The following is a 12,118-nucleotide window of genomic DNA, read 5'->3' as shown; positions in this document are numbered from 1 at the left end:
TTAGCAGTGATCACACTGGAAAAGAAAGGCTTTGTGTGTGCAGGCCAGATACCCAAGGATTCAGATGAACTGGAGGACAAAGGAAAATATCTAACCATTCAACAAACAAGACATACCTGCTTGAAAGCAAGCCATAAAACAATTACGCCTACTTCTCATCTGACAATTGTCTTTTTACTGTCAAGGATCTATTTTAGTGACGACTATAAAACACTAAGTGGGACATTGTGGAAACCGAAACCAAAAGATGTGATCAGTGCAGTGACAGATGAAATGGGGACAGAAATAGAGTTCCTCGGAAATTCAATCATGTCTTAATAAAATATTAAGAACTCATCATTTAGATTAGATCAGATAGATTAGATACTTTATTTGTCCCATGGGAAACTCGGTGTCGAGTAGCTTAATCGCACAGAAACAAATTTAAAAGGTATTTAAGTTATATGATAATATGAATATATAATGTTGTGTAAAAAAATATACAGTAGTGGCAGCAGTGACCACAGTCCATTTATTTGAAATGAATCTGAATGGGAAATGAATCTTTAACCAACTACTTCTTCTTAAGTCATTCATGTCTATAAAATATGACAAAGTGAGTTTTAAAGCTGAGAGAGGAAGAGTGACAGGTAAAGAATGGGGATGATAAGTGAGAGAGCAGCAGAGTTGAAATATGTGATGACAGTGATACCTGTTTCCAGATGACCGTCTGCCAAGCTCCATTCCGCAGCACTGAGAGACAAGCACAACACAGCCGTCAGTCAGCCTATAGAGCAGCTCTCATACAGTATTCATGACGGCTAAACTTTTGTCTGGGGCAACGTGGCCCGCGCTATAATGACTGACAGACAACAGCCATTCATCAAGCCATGAAAGGAAAACAAAACCCACGCAACCAGACGCAAACACACTCATGGAAAACCGGACAGTTGATGAAATTTAACGATACCTGTTGTCTTCTTCTTGTTGACCGTGTTGTCTGCTTTGTGCCTTTTCTGAAAAGAGAGATATGAAGTAGAGATATCATCGGCTTGATACCCATATGATGATCCTTTCTCCCACGGTGGGAGTTAAGATCTGGCTGTGTTGCAAGGGCTGCTGTGGTACTCACGTAGTCCTCTATGATCTCTTTGATCCCGGCCACAGTGAGGATGAAGATGAGTGGGACCAGCGTGGTGTAGCGACCGGTCGGTGAGACATCAGGGATTTGCTAACGAGAGTCAAGACAGGCAGCGCTCAGAAACTTGTTCAGCTTGGATGCTCATAATAATGACAGAGTTACTGAGACCACCATTGTTCTCACAGTCCCTTTATTTTAAACTGCACAAAGAAGTGGGAAATAACACGTGTGTGGTAAATCCTCGGAAGCCATCCAAACAAGTTTGGACATGACTGAATGTGGTACAACTTTCAATGACAATCACAGGAATACAATTACAATATTCATGCCTAATAATAATGTTTACTCATTTTTTTATCCTTCCTCAAAAAAATAACAAAATCTCTTGTGACCTCTGGAACAACTGTTAACAACCATAGGGCCTGCAATAACAGACTTTTCAGGAAGTCTGTTTTTAAATAGGACCTATCATTCCAGTCTGGGTAGGGCAGAATCAAAACGAAACCAAACAAACAGCACACTGAGCCAGCTGTTGTTGTGCGTGGGGTTTACCTGCATAAGTGCAATGAACAGAAAGAAGGCATTGGCAGCCCTCCTGATCTGCTCATACAGGAACCGGGGCAGAAAGGTGAGAATCCCATACTTGGTGGTACTGCAAAAGAACACAGAGAGATAAGACATAAACCATTATGTTCAGTCAGGTGGAGGAAGAGCAAGGTAATGCATGAGCTATATCCATGTATAAATTGTGTGGTCATTAACCTGGCATGCTTGAGTAGCACCTTATATCACTTTAATGGCTGAATAACAAAGAAACCCATTTGAGTTTTAATGCTGCAACATTCGGAAATCTATTACAAACACTAATTTGTGTTGAGAGAGGGCAAGCTGAGACATTACGGGCTGCACACACATCACACCTATAAATAGTATTTTAGTCCAGCCTCCTAAATTTAGGCCCAGAGTTCCAGAAAATAGGTGCAAGAAACATTGGCAAACCTTGACCTGTCCGTCAGTCAGCTGTATTGATCAGACACCTGTATTGATTAGACTACAGAAAGAGCTTTTAGAGAAGCTAAAAATAAATAGTCAACCTTAAAGTCAAGGCCTGCCCTGTGTTTTTTTTCCCTTTGAGTGGTCTGAGTGAAGAGTAAGAGCCTCTGCAATGGATTTTGTTTAATGGACAGTGTGTGTGTGTGTGTGTGTATGAACGAGTGAGTGCATAGAGTACATGCGACAAAAAAAAAAAACAACTCCCTCCACGGCTCAGGATCGCCTAGGAGACGAACCCATGACCCTGCTTTCCATCTGCCTTACTTACACAGAAACAAAATACAAACAGTAGGCTGTTACACAAAAAAACCGAGGAGAAACAGGTGTTAGTCTGTCACACAGACACACAGTATCCTGACCCTGATGCTCTGGATACCTCAGAGTTAGTGATACTACACCTATGATCCAGCAGATAAAGTTGCTTTAATCTAATCAAAGACAAGTGACACCGGACGCCACAAGCAGCAACACACGCATTTCCACTGGATCAAACAAAAAAAAAACGTCTAATGCATCCGGCTGTGTTATCTCTCATAGTATAGATGTGGTGCTAACAGCTGTTAGCAGCAGGGGAGACGCTCTCCTGCTGCTGTGTGTTTGTCTAAAAAACACAAAGTGTTCTTCATACATTAAAAGCCAAGTGAACACACTTGAGTACAAACCGAGTTGCCCATCTAAGTGGAATGAACTATGAAGGTAGATCTGTTTTTGTTTTCCTCTAGGAATGATGGACATAGTTTGAATTTAATGTTCATGTTCAACAAAAACAGCTGCCTACATTAACACAGGTAAGTGGGTGATGTGGGAAATGGAAAGGAGATGGGTTGGGTCTACAGATCAAAAAAAAACTACAAGGCTTTAATCTCGGAAGAAAAAAAAATCGATGAGGCTATTGAACCTTTAAAACACAAGGTAAAGAGTTACCGGAACACAGGGATGTCAAAGGGCACGCCTCTAGTGGCAGAGTGCTCGTGCCTCTCCAATCAGCGTGCAGCGGAGGCAGAACACCACACATGATCCAATCAGATGAGCCGCGGAGCACCCAGCTTAATCTTATTTGTGAGCTGAAAATGGCTCTTTTAAAAGAGAAATCGAATCTCCTGACAGTAATGGTAAAACCGCTGAATGTCAAATGACAGTCCAGCTCTCCATGTGGCGCCAAGCACAGTTAGTACATACAAAGAGGAATAATAACAGGTAAAGACAGGAGACAAATTACATTGGCGTCTGTCTGAATCAAACTCTAATGCTGTTTGCATGACTTGCTATTTATTACCACAGCCAAGCCCATAAAATATTCTGGTGACAGCTGGGCACTTATTGATAAAAGAGATTCTCCCCTCCACAACATGTTGTCTGGTTCTGCCCATGACAGATAATCACATACTACCAGCAAATTCACTCTAATGTTGACTGCTGAACCAGACGGGCAGCTAGACACCGTCACAATATGTGAAATAATAAAGCATGGTCTCAGATTTGTAGTCCGCTTTCAGATCTAGAGGGTAATGTCTAAGAGAATTTCAACCACAGCCTTGTAGGTCTAAGCCCAGACAGTTTTATTCTCAGTGAAGTCCTGGGACTATCGTGCCACAATGGTTCCTCCCTATTTCTTAAACTCAGAACACAAACGTACACAGCAATGTTAGCTTATGCAATTTACACAGAAACGTAATGCAGACATGTACGTGTAGTTGCTTTCACCTTCAGTATTCATGAGGAAGTATTGATTAAGCAACACGGTCACGTAAAGTTGTTAAGCCAAGCCCTTTTCAAAAAGAGATTCTCAACTTGCTTTCAGGCAGAGACATGCGTTTGCTTCACTCATTGGGACGGCTGCAAAGCTGCAAACAATCATGTAATTGGTGAGTTATTAAACTGCCCTTATCAACAGATTTCTTGCGTAAAGTTGGGAGTAGTTTTAGAAATAAAGCAACATTTCCATTTAAATGTTGTAAAAAAATAAAAGAAGAGGAAAGGTCAAAAGAAAGAAAGAAACTCTCAAAAGTCCAAAGTCTCAGAGTGAATACCGGGAAACAGAAAACATACAGTCTGTAAGAGGCCGTCCTTCAACCCGGTTATGTGTGTTTAGAGCCACAGTGAGTCAACATCCACATTAGTGGAGTGTCCTTTAGTAAGACATCTACAAACTGACTTTGAACTATGAATGGAAGCGGCTCCAGGCGGAAAAACAAATTTGTTTTAAAGTAGGCCTAGTCGAGATGTGTCATGAACCTTTGTATAAACTCATAATGATCAAAAAGCAGCAGGCAGCCTGTGTATGTTGTTGTGATGTGTTCCCTTTACATCTCAAGAAAATGTACAGTTAAATTAGTTTTGATCAGCATTAAACTCTCTCAGCTCTTCCGTGAAGCTCCAATAAGACTATATTCAACTCAAAAATCTGTGCACAAGACCACACAGCACACAAAAGTCAGAAATCACCTACCTGACATGGTTGTCGCAGAACTTGGTATTCTGTGGCCGGTTGAGCAGCACCGTCCGCGCAGTGGCGTCTATGGGATCCGCCTGGGAAGTGGTCCCGGACATCTCATCGTCTGCCTTGCGGTAACCGGCGGACGAGCAAGCAGGTCCTGCACCGTTGGATTGATGGGAGAGAGGCGAGGCTGAGTGAGTGAGTGCGAGTGAGAGACAGGGATAAATAGAAGTAGGGAGGCAGGGGGGAAGAGAGACGGAGACATGGAAGGGAGACGTGGTTTACGGTTCAAAAAGCGAAGGCGACCAATTAGTACTGGATGCGACTGTATGCTGATGTCTGCTGAAGCAGGTGGGGGTCGATTCAATGACGTTTCCCGTTATGAACACCCACCCTTGTCTTTCAGGTACCGGCAGTGCACACACGCGCGATTCGCGACGCCCACGGGACCCCCCGCGTATAATGGATGTGCTGAGGGATGCACAATGGCGAACAAACACACCGGGTTGCTCTGTTTTATCCGCACGTCAACTTGCTCATATGCAACACAGAGAAGACCCGCGCACGTTAACTGAAATACAGAGACAAATTATCCTGAAAAGTGACAGAAGAGGATGCACCGCGCGTCTCCTACTGCAGACTCCCTGCCTCTCCGCCCGCCTGGCTTTGTCATCTCCAACCATTTTAAAGCGTCGTGATCTCCGCTCGTTTCACCCCCGCATGAGCTCCAGGATCTGGGCGATTTTCATGCTCAAGTGCGTCCAGTTACGCAGAGCAAGCGTGAAAGGACAGTGAAGGGGTGAGTGAAATGCAAACAGGTTTGGACGCCACGGTTTACTCAGCTGGTACAACAATTGCGAACCTTGCCGAGGACAGATGCAGCAGCGCGCCCGTGGCTCCTCAATACTCCTTCGGCTCTGCTGTAGAGGAAACTCCCGATCCCGGTGAAAGATTCTGGGCCCCAAGTTTCCGCCGCCGTTTCATCGAGCCACCTGCCGCCACGGGAAGCCTTTCTCCGGCGAGTTTTAGACAATCCCCTCCCTCCAATGAGCAATCGAGACGCTCTCTCTCACAGGCTCAGGCAACGAGGGGAAGCCATATGGAGCTCCTTCAATGCTGCGGAGGGGCAAAGCCGGGGCTCCGCTTTTAAAGGGCCAGAAGCCTGATATCGCCTTAAGGTCTTGTGGTCTGGCACAGATGGGTCAAATGACATACGTATTGGAGGAGCCATCCGTCAGGAGATCACTTAATGTCGCTTCCCTTCCACTGTGAAGCCTCCGGAGCAGCAGCTTCCTACAGGTTTCTCCTCTTCACATTTTGTCACTGGTTTGCATAAAAGTCCATTTGTCATGCTGCATTTGTAGTATCGCTAAACGCATATGTTATCTTGAATGTTTTTATCTGGTATGCCACATGTAGGTACCCCTCAAATCTTCCCCACAAGACCTTAGAGTGTGTCTGCAGTTGTAAATATGCATGCAGGGAGATGACAGAGCAAAGCACTTCTCCTTAGATTTGTTATGTAATCATGTCATGGGATAACGGTATCATTCCTTGGGATCTGTGCATTGTGCCTCCGTCTGCGGGTAAGTCTGTAAGTGCAAACAACAACAACAACAGGCTAATTGCATAAATAATTTAAAAAAGAATAAGCACTGGCAGGGTTCTGCAGATTGAATTTCCACAGCCCTGAAACTCTATTTCTGCAGCACTACGATCCCACAATGGACGGGTCATTCTCTCCCCTCATCAATAACCAAAATTCAGTTAACATGGTTTATGTTCCACTCAAGCTCGCCGTTCTGGTGTAGACGAGAAACTGGAAAATTACACCGAAGTGGGCCAGTCAGGCTGCCACATCAGACGTGTGTGTTTACAGCAAACAGCTACAGTTATTACATTTTGTCGACCGTCACTGGGAGTCGTCTGAAGTATTCTGTTTGCACTGATTCAAGGTACATATCAGCCAGTATACTCTCTCCACTTTTTACCCCTCCAAAACAAGAGCTTTAACACTGGTGACGTGCTGTTCCACACCCACCCACAAAGTGTCTGCACCAGGCACAGAGCAAGGGTCAAAGTCTTTCAAAGCAAAGTGATAATAAACAGCCTATCTCTCATCCTTGTAGCTCTGACAAGGCTATTACCTCTTAACCATACAGAGCTATAAGTCACAATCTCTGCTTAGCACTGCACATGGCACTCGGGTCAAAAGAGATAGCTAATGATTGCACAGAAATGATGAAGGAAGATGTAAGGTTAAAGATAGTGAAGGGCAACGCATGTGAACTATAACGTCTTCAAGCAACTACCGTCCTCTCTTCATTGTGTGTTACTTTATTCTATACCTTCATTTCTGTGCTTGCAGAAATGTTTACAGTCCATACTTCTACTTTTTAACAACCCCCCCGTAGACTCGGCCTGCAGAAGATCAATAACGTCTTTCTCAGCAGCCCACTTCAGCCCTAATTCATTTCAGAGGAGATCAATGCCTCGGTTACTCATCTCTGATGGAGTAGAAGCGCAGTCACCTCCGTAACTCTTTACTGATGCACCACTGATGAGTCAGCAGCAAACCCCAGCAGAGCAGAGCACAGCCAGGTCAATTACACGTGAGGATGGCCAGACAGGTACCGGAGGCCTGATAACCTGCAGCCAGAACAGGTAAGACTAGACTGATACTGACTCAGCGAACACTCTGATCTCATGCCCTGCTTGCAAGACAGCTACCCATTTGGTTGCAGAGCCTTAAACAAAAAGCGTCCCCTTTTCTTGAAAACAACGATAACCTAATTTTCATCAGTTATAGAGAGATGAAGAACAGCCTGTTTACTACATATCTACTGTGAAGATCTGAGTCGATAGAAGCCTGATAAACACATTTAACACAGTCGGCGGATACAATTTCCTGTTTCGGGAAGCCGAGCAAGAGCAACACAATCTACAAATGCAGACACTATACATGTGAAAATGTCTTCTTGTCCCAGTCCTCAGAATGTCAATGTGTAAACTTTTGCGTTGAACCCATGCTGACCTGGCCTGGCACCAAAACTTCACTGTTAAAAAGAATGCTATGGTACTGAATAATGGATAGAGACAGGCTGCATAATTCATCTACATTTTCCACTATGGCAGAGCATATTTCACAAGACGGTGCCGTGGTGCTGCAGCCGAGCCTTCACTCAAGTCAGCCACTATTAATGGGGTCTCCCCCTTCAGCGGACGCTTCTGCAACTGGCAGTTTTACTTTAAGCATCTGTTAAACTACATTTAAAAACATTTAATCTAATCATGCCTAGTTAATAAAGAAGCACTTTTATCCAACATCCAGCCCAGAGATTAAATGAGCCCAAAAGGCAAATGTATCTAGTCATAACAATACATCTGTAGTAGAATAGCAAGCTCTATTTGAGGCGCTCCCACAAGCCACACTTGGGACAGATACTCTGGCCGATTTCTGTGTTTTTAATAATCTGGAAAAACTGTCAAAGCAATTTAGACGTAATTGAACTGTGGCAGCTGAATGTACTTGGCAAATCAGAGCATGCATATTTTATCCCAGCGTATCCGGTGTCTTCTGTCTTGGCAACATGGCAGCAAAGTTGTTGAATTCACTGTCTGTTAACAGCAAATCTTAAAATTTGAAACCTCAAACAGCCACAAGCTCCGTCAAAGTTTTCATGATATAAACACTAAACGACAACCAACAACTTAATTATATTTATTTTAAAAAATGTAAACCATCTTCCTCCACACGCCTACATCCAGCCCACAATAACGCTGTGAACACATTACCAACAGAGCGTCGTCTTCCTTTGCGACCCTTACGCCCCATGGCTGTCCTGGTGTCTGAGGTGACCTGCAGGCTCTATTTGCAGGTCCTGGTTGACCTGGTTGCTATCATTCCCAGCGGGTCCATTTGCCACCATAACGGAGTATCGAGTAAGGCAAGAAAGCTTCTTACAGGCCAAGTGAGCGAGCATGATAATCCGTTCTGTGTCTGCTCTGCAACTTCACCTGCTGCTAATCCATAACATGATAATCCTGCAGGGGCGTCTGCGACACAGACGTGTAACACAAATGTATGCATATGCACATATACACACACTTTGACACTGCATTGTGGACACACACACACAGCGGAATATACATCATTTAATGCCAGAATGCATGAAAGGCCTCAACATGCAGCTACTTCCCTTTAACTCTCTAAATCCAGCTCCCAGACACACATGCATGAAGCAGTGTACATGCTCTACTAAGGTATGCCATGTCTATACATGCATGTGTTGCGTTCTATAGCATGCAAATGTATTCATATTGAACGTTTTGCTCAAGGACCAAAGTGCATATTGATCTGTCTTCACCAGCACGGCGCGGTATAGGTGGCCACCACTGTCTATGAGCACATGCAGTGAGAGTGAATCCTGGTCAGCATTCGTCACTCCAGGCCCCAAGGAGCTACAGATAATAGGGTCCACAGCAGTGATGTGACATGTCTTAACCTTTTCAGCCAAAGACCTGAGAGACTCCACATTGTAGCTCTTGAGGGCCAGGGGTTGGGAGTCACCTGCTCCCAGCCCCTGAACATGGCACATGCACCTTTTTGACTCCGGACACAAATGCGGCATCATCCAGTCTAATTTGAGCAAACTCACTTTTGTCAAACCTGTCTGTGAGGCAGGCACGCATGGCGCTGGCGCCCTGGCCTGGGTCCTGCTGTTCAGAAGCCTCTTGCCTAATGGTGGTCAACACTAACTGCTCTGCGGGCGCCAAAAGAGGCCGTGGCAGGAGGAAACAACACACACAAGACAGCGAGTCAATATACACATACTGTACTGCACACACAACACATCCATCTGTCAATAACTGCAAATGTGTCTGCATGTGCCAATGAGATGAGATCATGCCTGCATGAAAGATGTGGGCTTCAAGAGCAGACCACAGAAATGGACTAAACCAGAACTTAACCGCTTGTCTAAGATTGCCCCCCTGTGGTTAGCCCGTGCAAATACCTTGTTTCAATTCATTAGGCCTTTCTCTATCTCCCAAAAGGCATCTTCAGCTGCTTGGCAGCCATGACGACCAGTCATTATCTTCCCAAAACAGATGCATTGTTGACAGTTGGCTGAGCTGCATGACTCACATAACCAAGGCACGCCAGCAGTGCTACATAATGTGCCCATACATTTAAATAGAAATCCTGTGGACTTTCATGTTTAGCCTTATATTGTGACATAATGCTAAAATACTACAAATGTTCTACATGGTGGTTTTGTTTTTTTATAAATGTAATTATAAGCCTTTGTGAATGTCCGTGAATAACTGTGACAGATTGTTAGCCGCTGACGTAATCACCAGGGATGTGGCAGCTCACTAATTGGAGCAAAGAATCAAGAGGTCAGGCTCCAAGAGATTACAGTAAAGGCAACATGAAGAACTCAGGAGGGAACACATGCAAATACTGACACCGGAGTGCCATTCTGTTTTCTTCTTGAGCTTCAAATATAGATGTGGTGAAAGAAACAAAAAAATCCTATGCAACTTTTAGACCCCATGAAGCCAAAAAAAAAAAGCCTCTGCTAATGAATGAAACAGAAAGTCTAACATTAACTGGCCCATTTTATCACATTGTCTGGCTGTCGCATTTCTATTTAGACGCACAAAAAAAAATCCAATACGGTTAAATTGCACGAGTTATGCCCTCCCGTCAAAAACATATGGTGCTGCCTTCTGAAACTGATGCTTTTAACACTTGACATTGCTCTCGGCAAAAAATGTGCTGCATTCTTTTTTTTTTTTTTAAACAACAAATAAATATCTGGGAACCTTTGGCTTGAAGGCAGCATGGCCCAGTTGGCGTTCATCTCCGCTCACAATTTGCCCTGCTTTCTATTTCTGGAAGCTGTCAGAGCCACATTCATACCCACACAGACACACACAACAGCAAAAGCAGCCTGACAATATGTGCCAGTCACTATTAAAAGCCACTGGATGAGACTAACACATGCTCCTCTCTTCCAGGACAATCCAATCAAATGTCTGCCTGTCATGAGTGAAATCATCTGCTGTGGCCTCTGATTTGAACAGCTCCATCTGATGACAGTAGCCTACGCTTTATTCGTGTAACATCCAACAGATGCAGGCCCTGTGTGTGTGCGCAACATCCTTTTCCCAACACAAGCGCGGTTAACTAAGTAATGTGGACGGCCCTAAGATGAGATGAGATGCATTTCCGGAGGGCTCAGAATAAGGAGCACGCTTTAAACGGTCACGTGGTTGTTAAGTCGGAGAGGTAATTGGCTGTTCTTGGGTTGTCCTCGGGCGCTTGGAGTGCAAAATAGCTTTTCTTTTTTTTTTTTTTTTAAACTTACTTTTAATATTTTGCCACGAACGTCCATAAAAGCATGTCAATAAATTGTCATATTTGCGAAAAGATCCAAAATGATGCCATTCAAGAGGTCAACAGCCACGCAGTGCTGCAACAAAATTATGTAATATCATAAGGATGCAGTAGGACGTTCAAAACATCCCATAAATAGAGATAAGGTCACACACACGACATTCACCCTATTAAGAATACATATGCTGCCATCGTTTTGGTTCAGGCGCAGGGACGGATCCGTTCACTTTGCTGTTTAAAAGGCAAACAGTGTTACCTGAAGTAGACACCTGCAGTCTGCTTGCCCTTGCATCCCCAGTCGGTGCCAAAAAAATGAGTGAGGCTGGAGGATACATACCGGTACGTCAAGTCACTTCATATGCATGCCGCAGTCCCGAACAACACGGCCCCCCCGTTAATATGCCAAGCACATAACAAATACGCACGGTTATGTTACAGGCCGCTATATGCACAGCAGTGACACTAGGCCTGTTAATGAGATTAGCATTTACATTGACAGGACACAATTGTATGGGCCGCCTGGACCCCCGTCGAGAAAATCTTCATTTAGGTGGGGTTTTTAAGCTCACCTCCCTCGCTGTGTATCTTCTTGGCTCTCCGGTTGAAATACATCTTGCTGGTGGTGAACGAGTGTCAGTGTGGCTGGGAGGAGGAGGCCGGAGCGGTGGCATGCTCATGGCTCACCGACAGAGCAGGACGCTGCTCTGGACACGGGCCGCGGCCGCCGGCGTTGCTGCTGTTTGGGGATCATTATTTCTCGATGGGACCGCGGATGTAATGGTGTAGAGGGCAGCGTCTGTCGTCGTCAGATCAGACAGGGCGAAGACGGTGGCACTTCCGGTCACTGCTTTCAAAATAAAGCACATCCTAATTAACAGATGGGATCTGTTCTGATCCTCATTTACACAGTCTAGTCATATGTAGATTTAAATTACAGCAAAATGTAATATTTTCTAGCATAATATGAGAATTCATTAAATGAACATATTTTGGCTTGTTTGGTAGAATAGCCAATATTAATATTTCTAAAACACTGATCGATGTACAGCATATGTTTTGTGTTTATAATAAGTCAAATAAATAAAATAACCAGACCATACATCTA

The 12,118-nt window shown here is 44.3% G+C and overlaps 1 protein-coding gene across 7 annotated transcripts in view; it reads right to left on the bottom strand.

Annotated features, from left to right (window-relative positions):
- The window catches only part of atp8a2 (ATPase phospholipid transporting 8A2), a 44,865-nt gene extending 32,747 nt beyond the window's left edge, over nucleotides 1-12,118 (bottom strand). The window contains exons 1-6 of one of the 7 annotated variants that reach the window (XM_084565947.1): nucleotides 11,583-12,118; nucleotides 4,623-4,800; nucleotides 1,673-1,772; nucleotides 1,112-1,210; nucleotides 950-995; nucleotides 692-732 (exon numbers count right to left, since the gene is read on the bottom strand). In XM_084565947.1, coding sequence (XP_084422073.1) covers nucleotides 692-732; nucleotides 950-995; nucleotides 1,112-1,210; nucleotides 1,673-1,772; nucleotides 4,623-4,800; nucleotides 11,583-11,625 — 507 coding nt within the window. In that variant the 5' untranslated portion in view covers nucleotides 11,626-12,118. Of the gene's footprint in view, nucleotides 1-691; nucleotides 733-949; nucleotides 996-1,111; nucleotides 1,211-1,672; nucleotides 1,773-4,622; nucleotides 4,801-5,003; nucleotides 5,970-11,582 lie in introns of those variants that run through there. The other 6 variants (XM_084565944.1, XM_084565945.1, XM_084565946.1 and 3 more) reach the window with 6 other exon arrangements.

The sequence above is a fragment of the Chelon labrosus genome (genome assembly GCF_963514085.1).
Source record: "Chelon labrosus genome assembly, chromosome: 18".
NCBI classification, from domain to species: Eukaryota; Metazoa; Chordata; class Actinopteri; order Mugiliformes; family Mugilidae; genus Chelon; species Chelon labrosus.
Note: the sequence above shows the minus strand (reverse complement) of the source record. Positions and strands in the feature narration are given on the sequence as shown.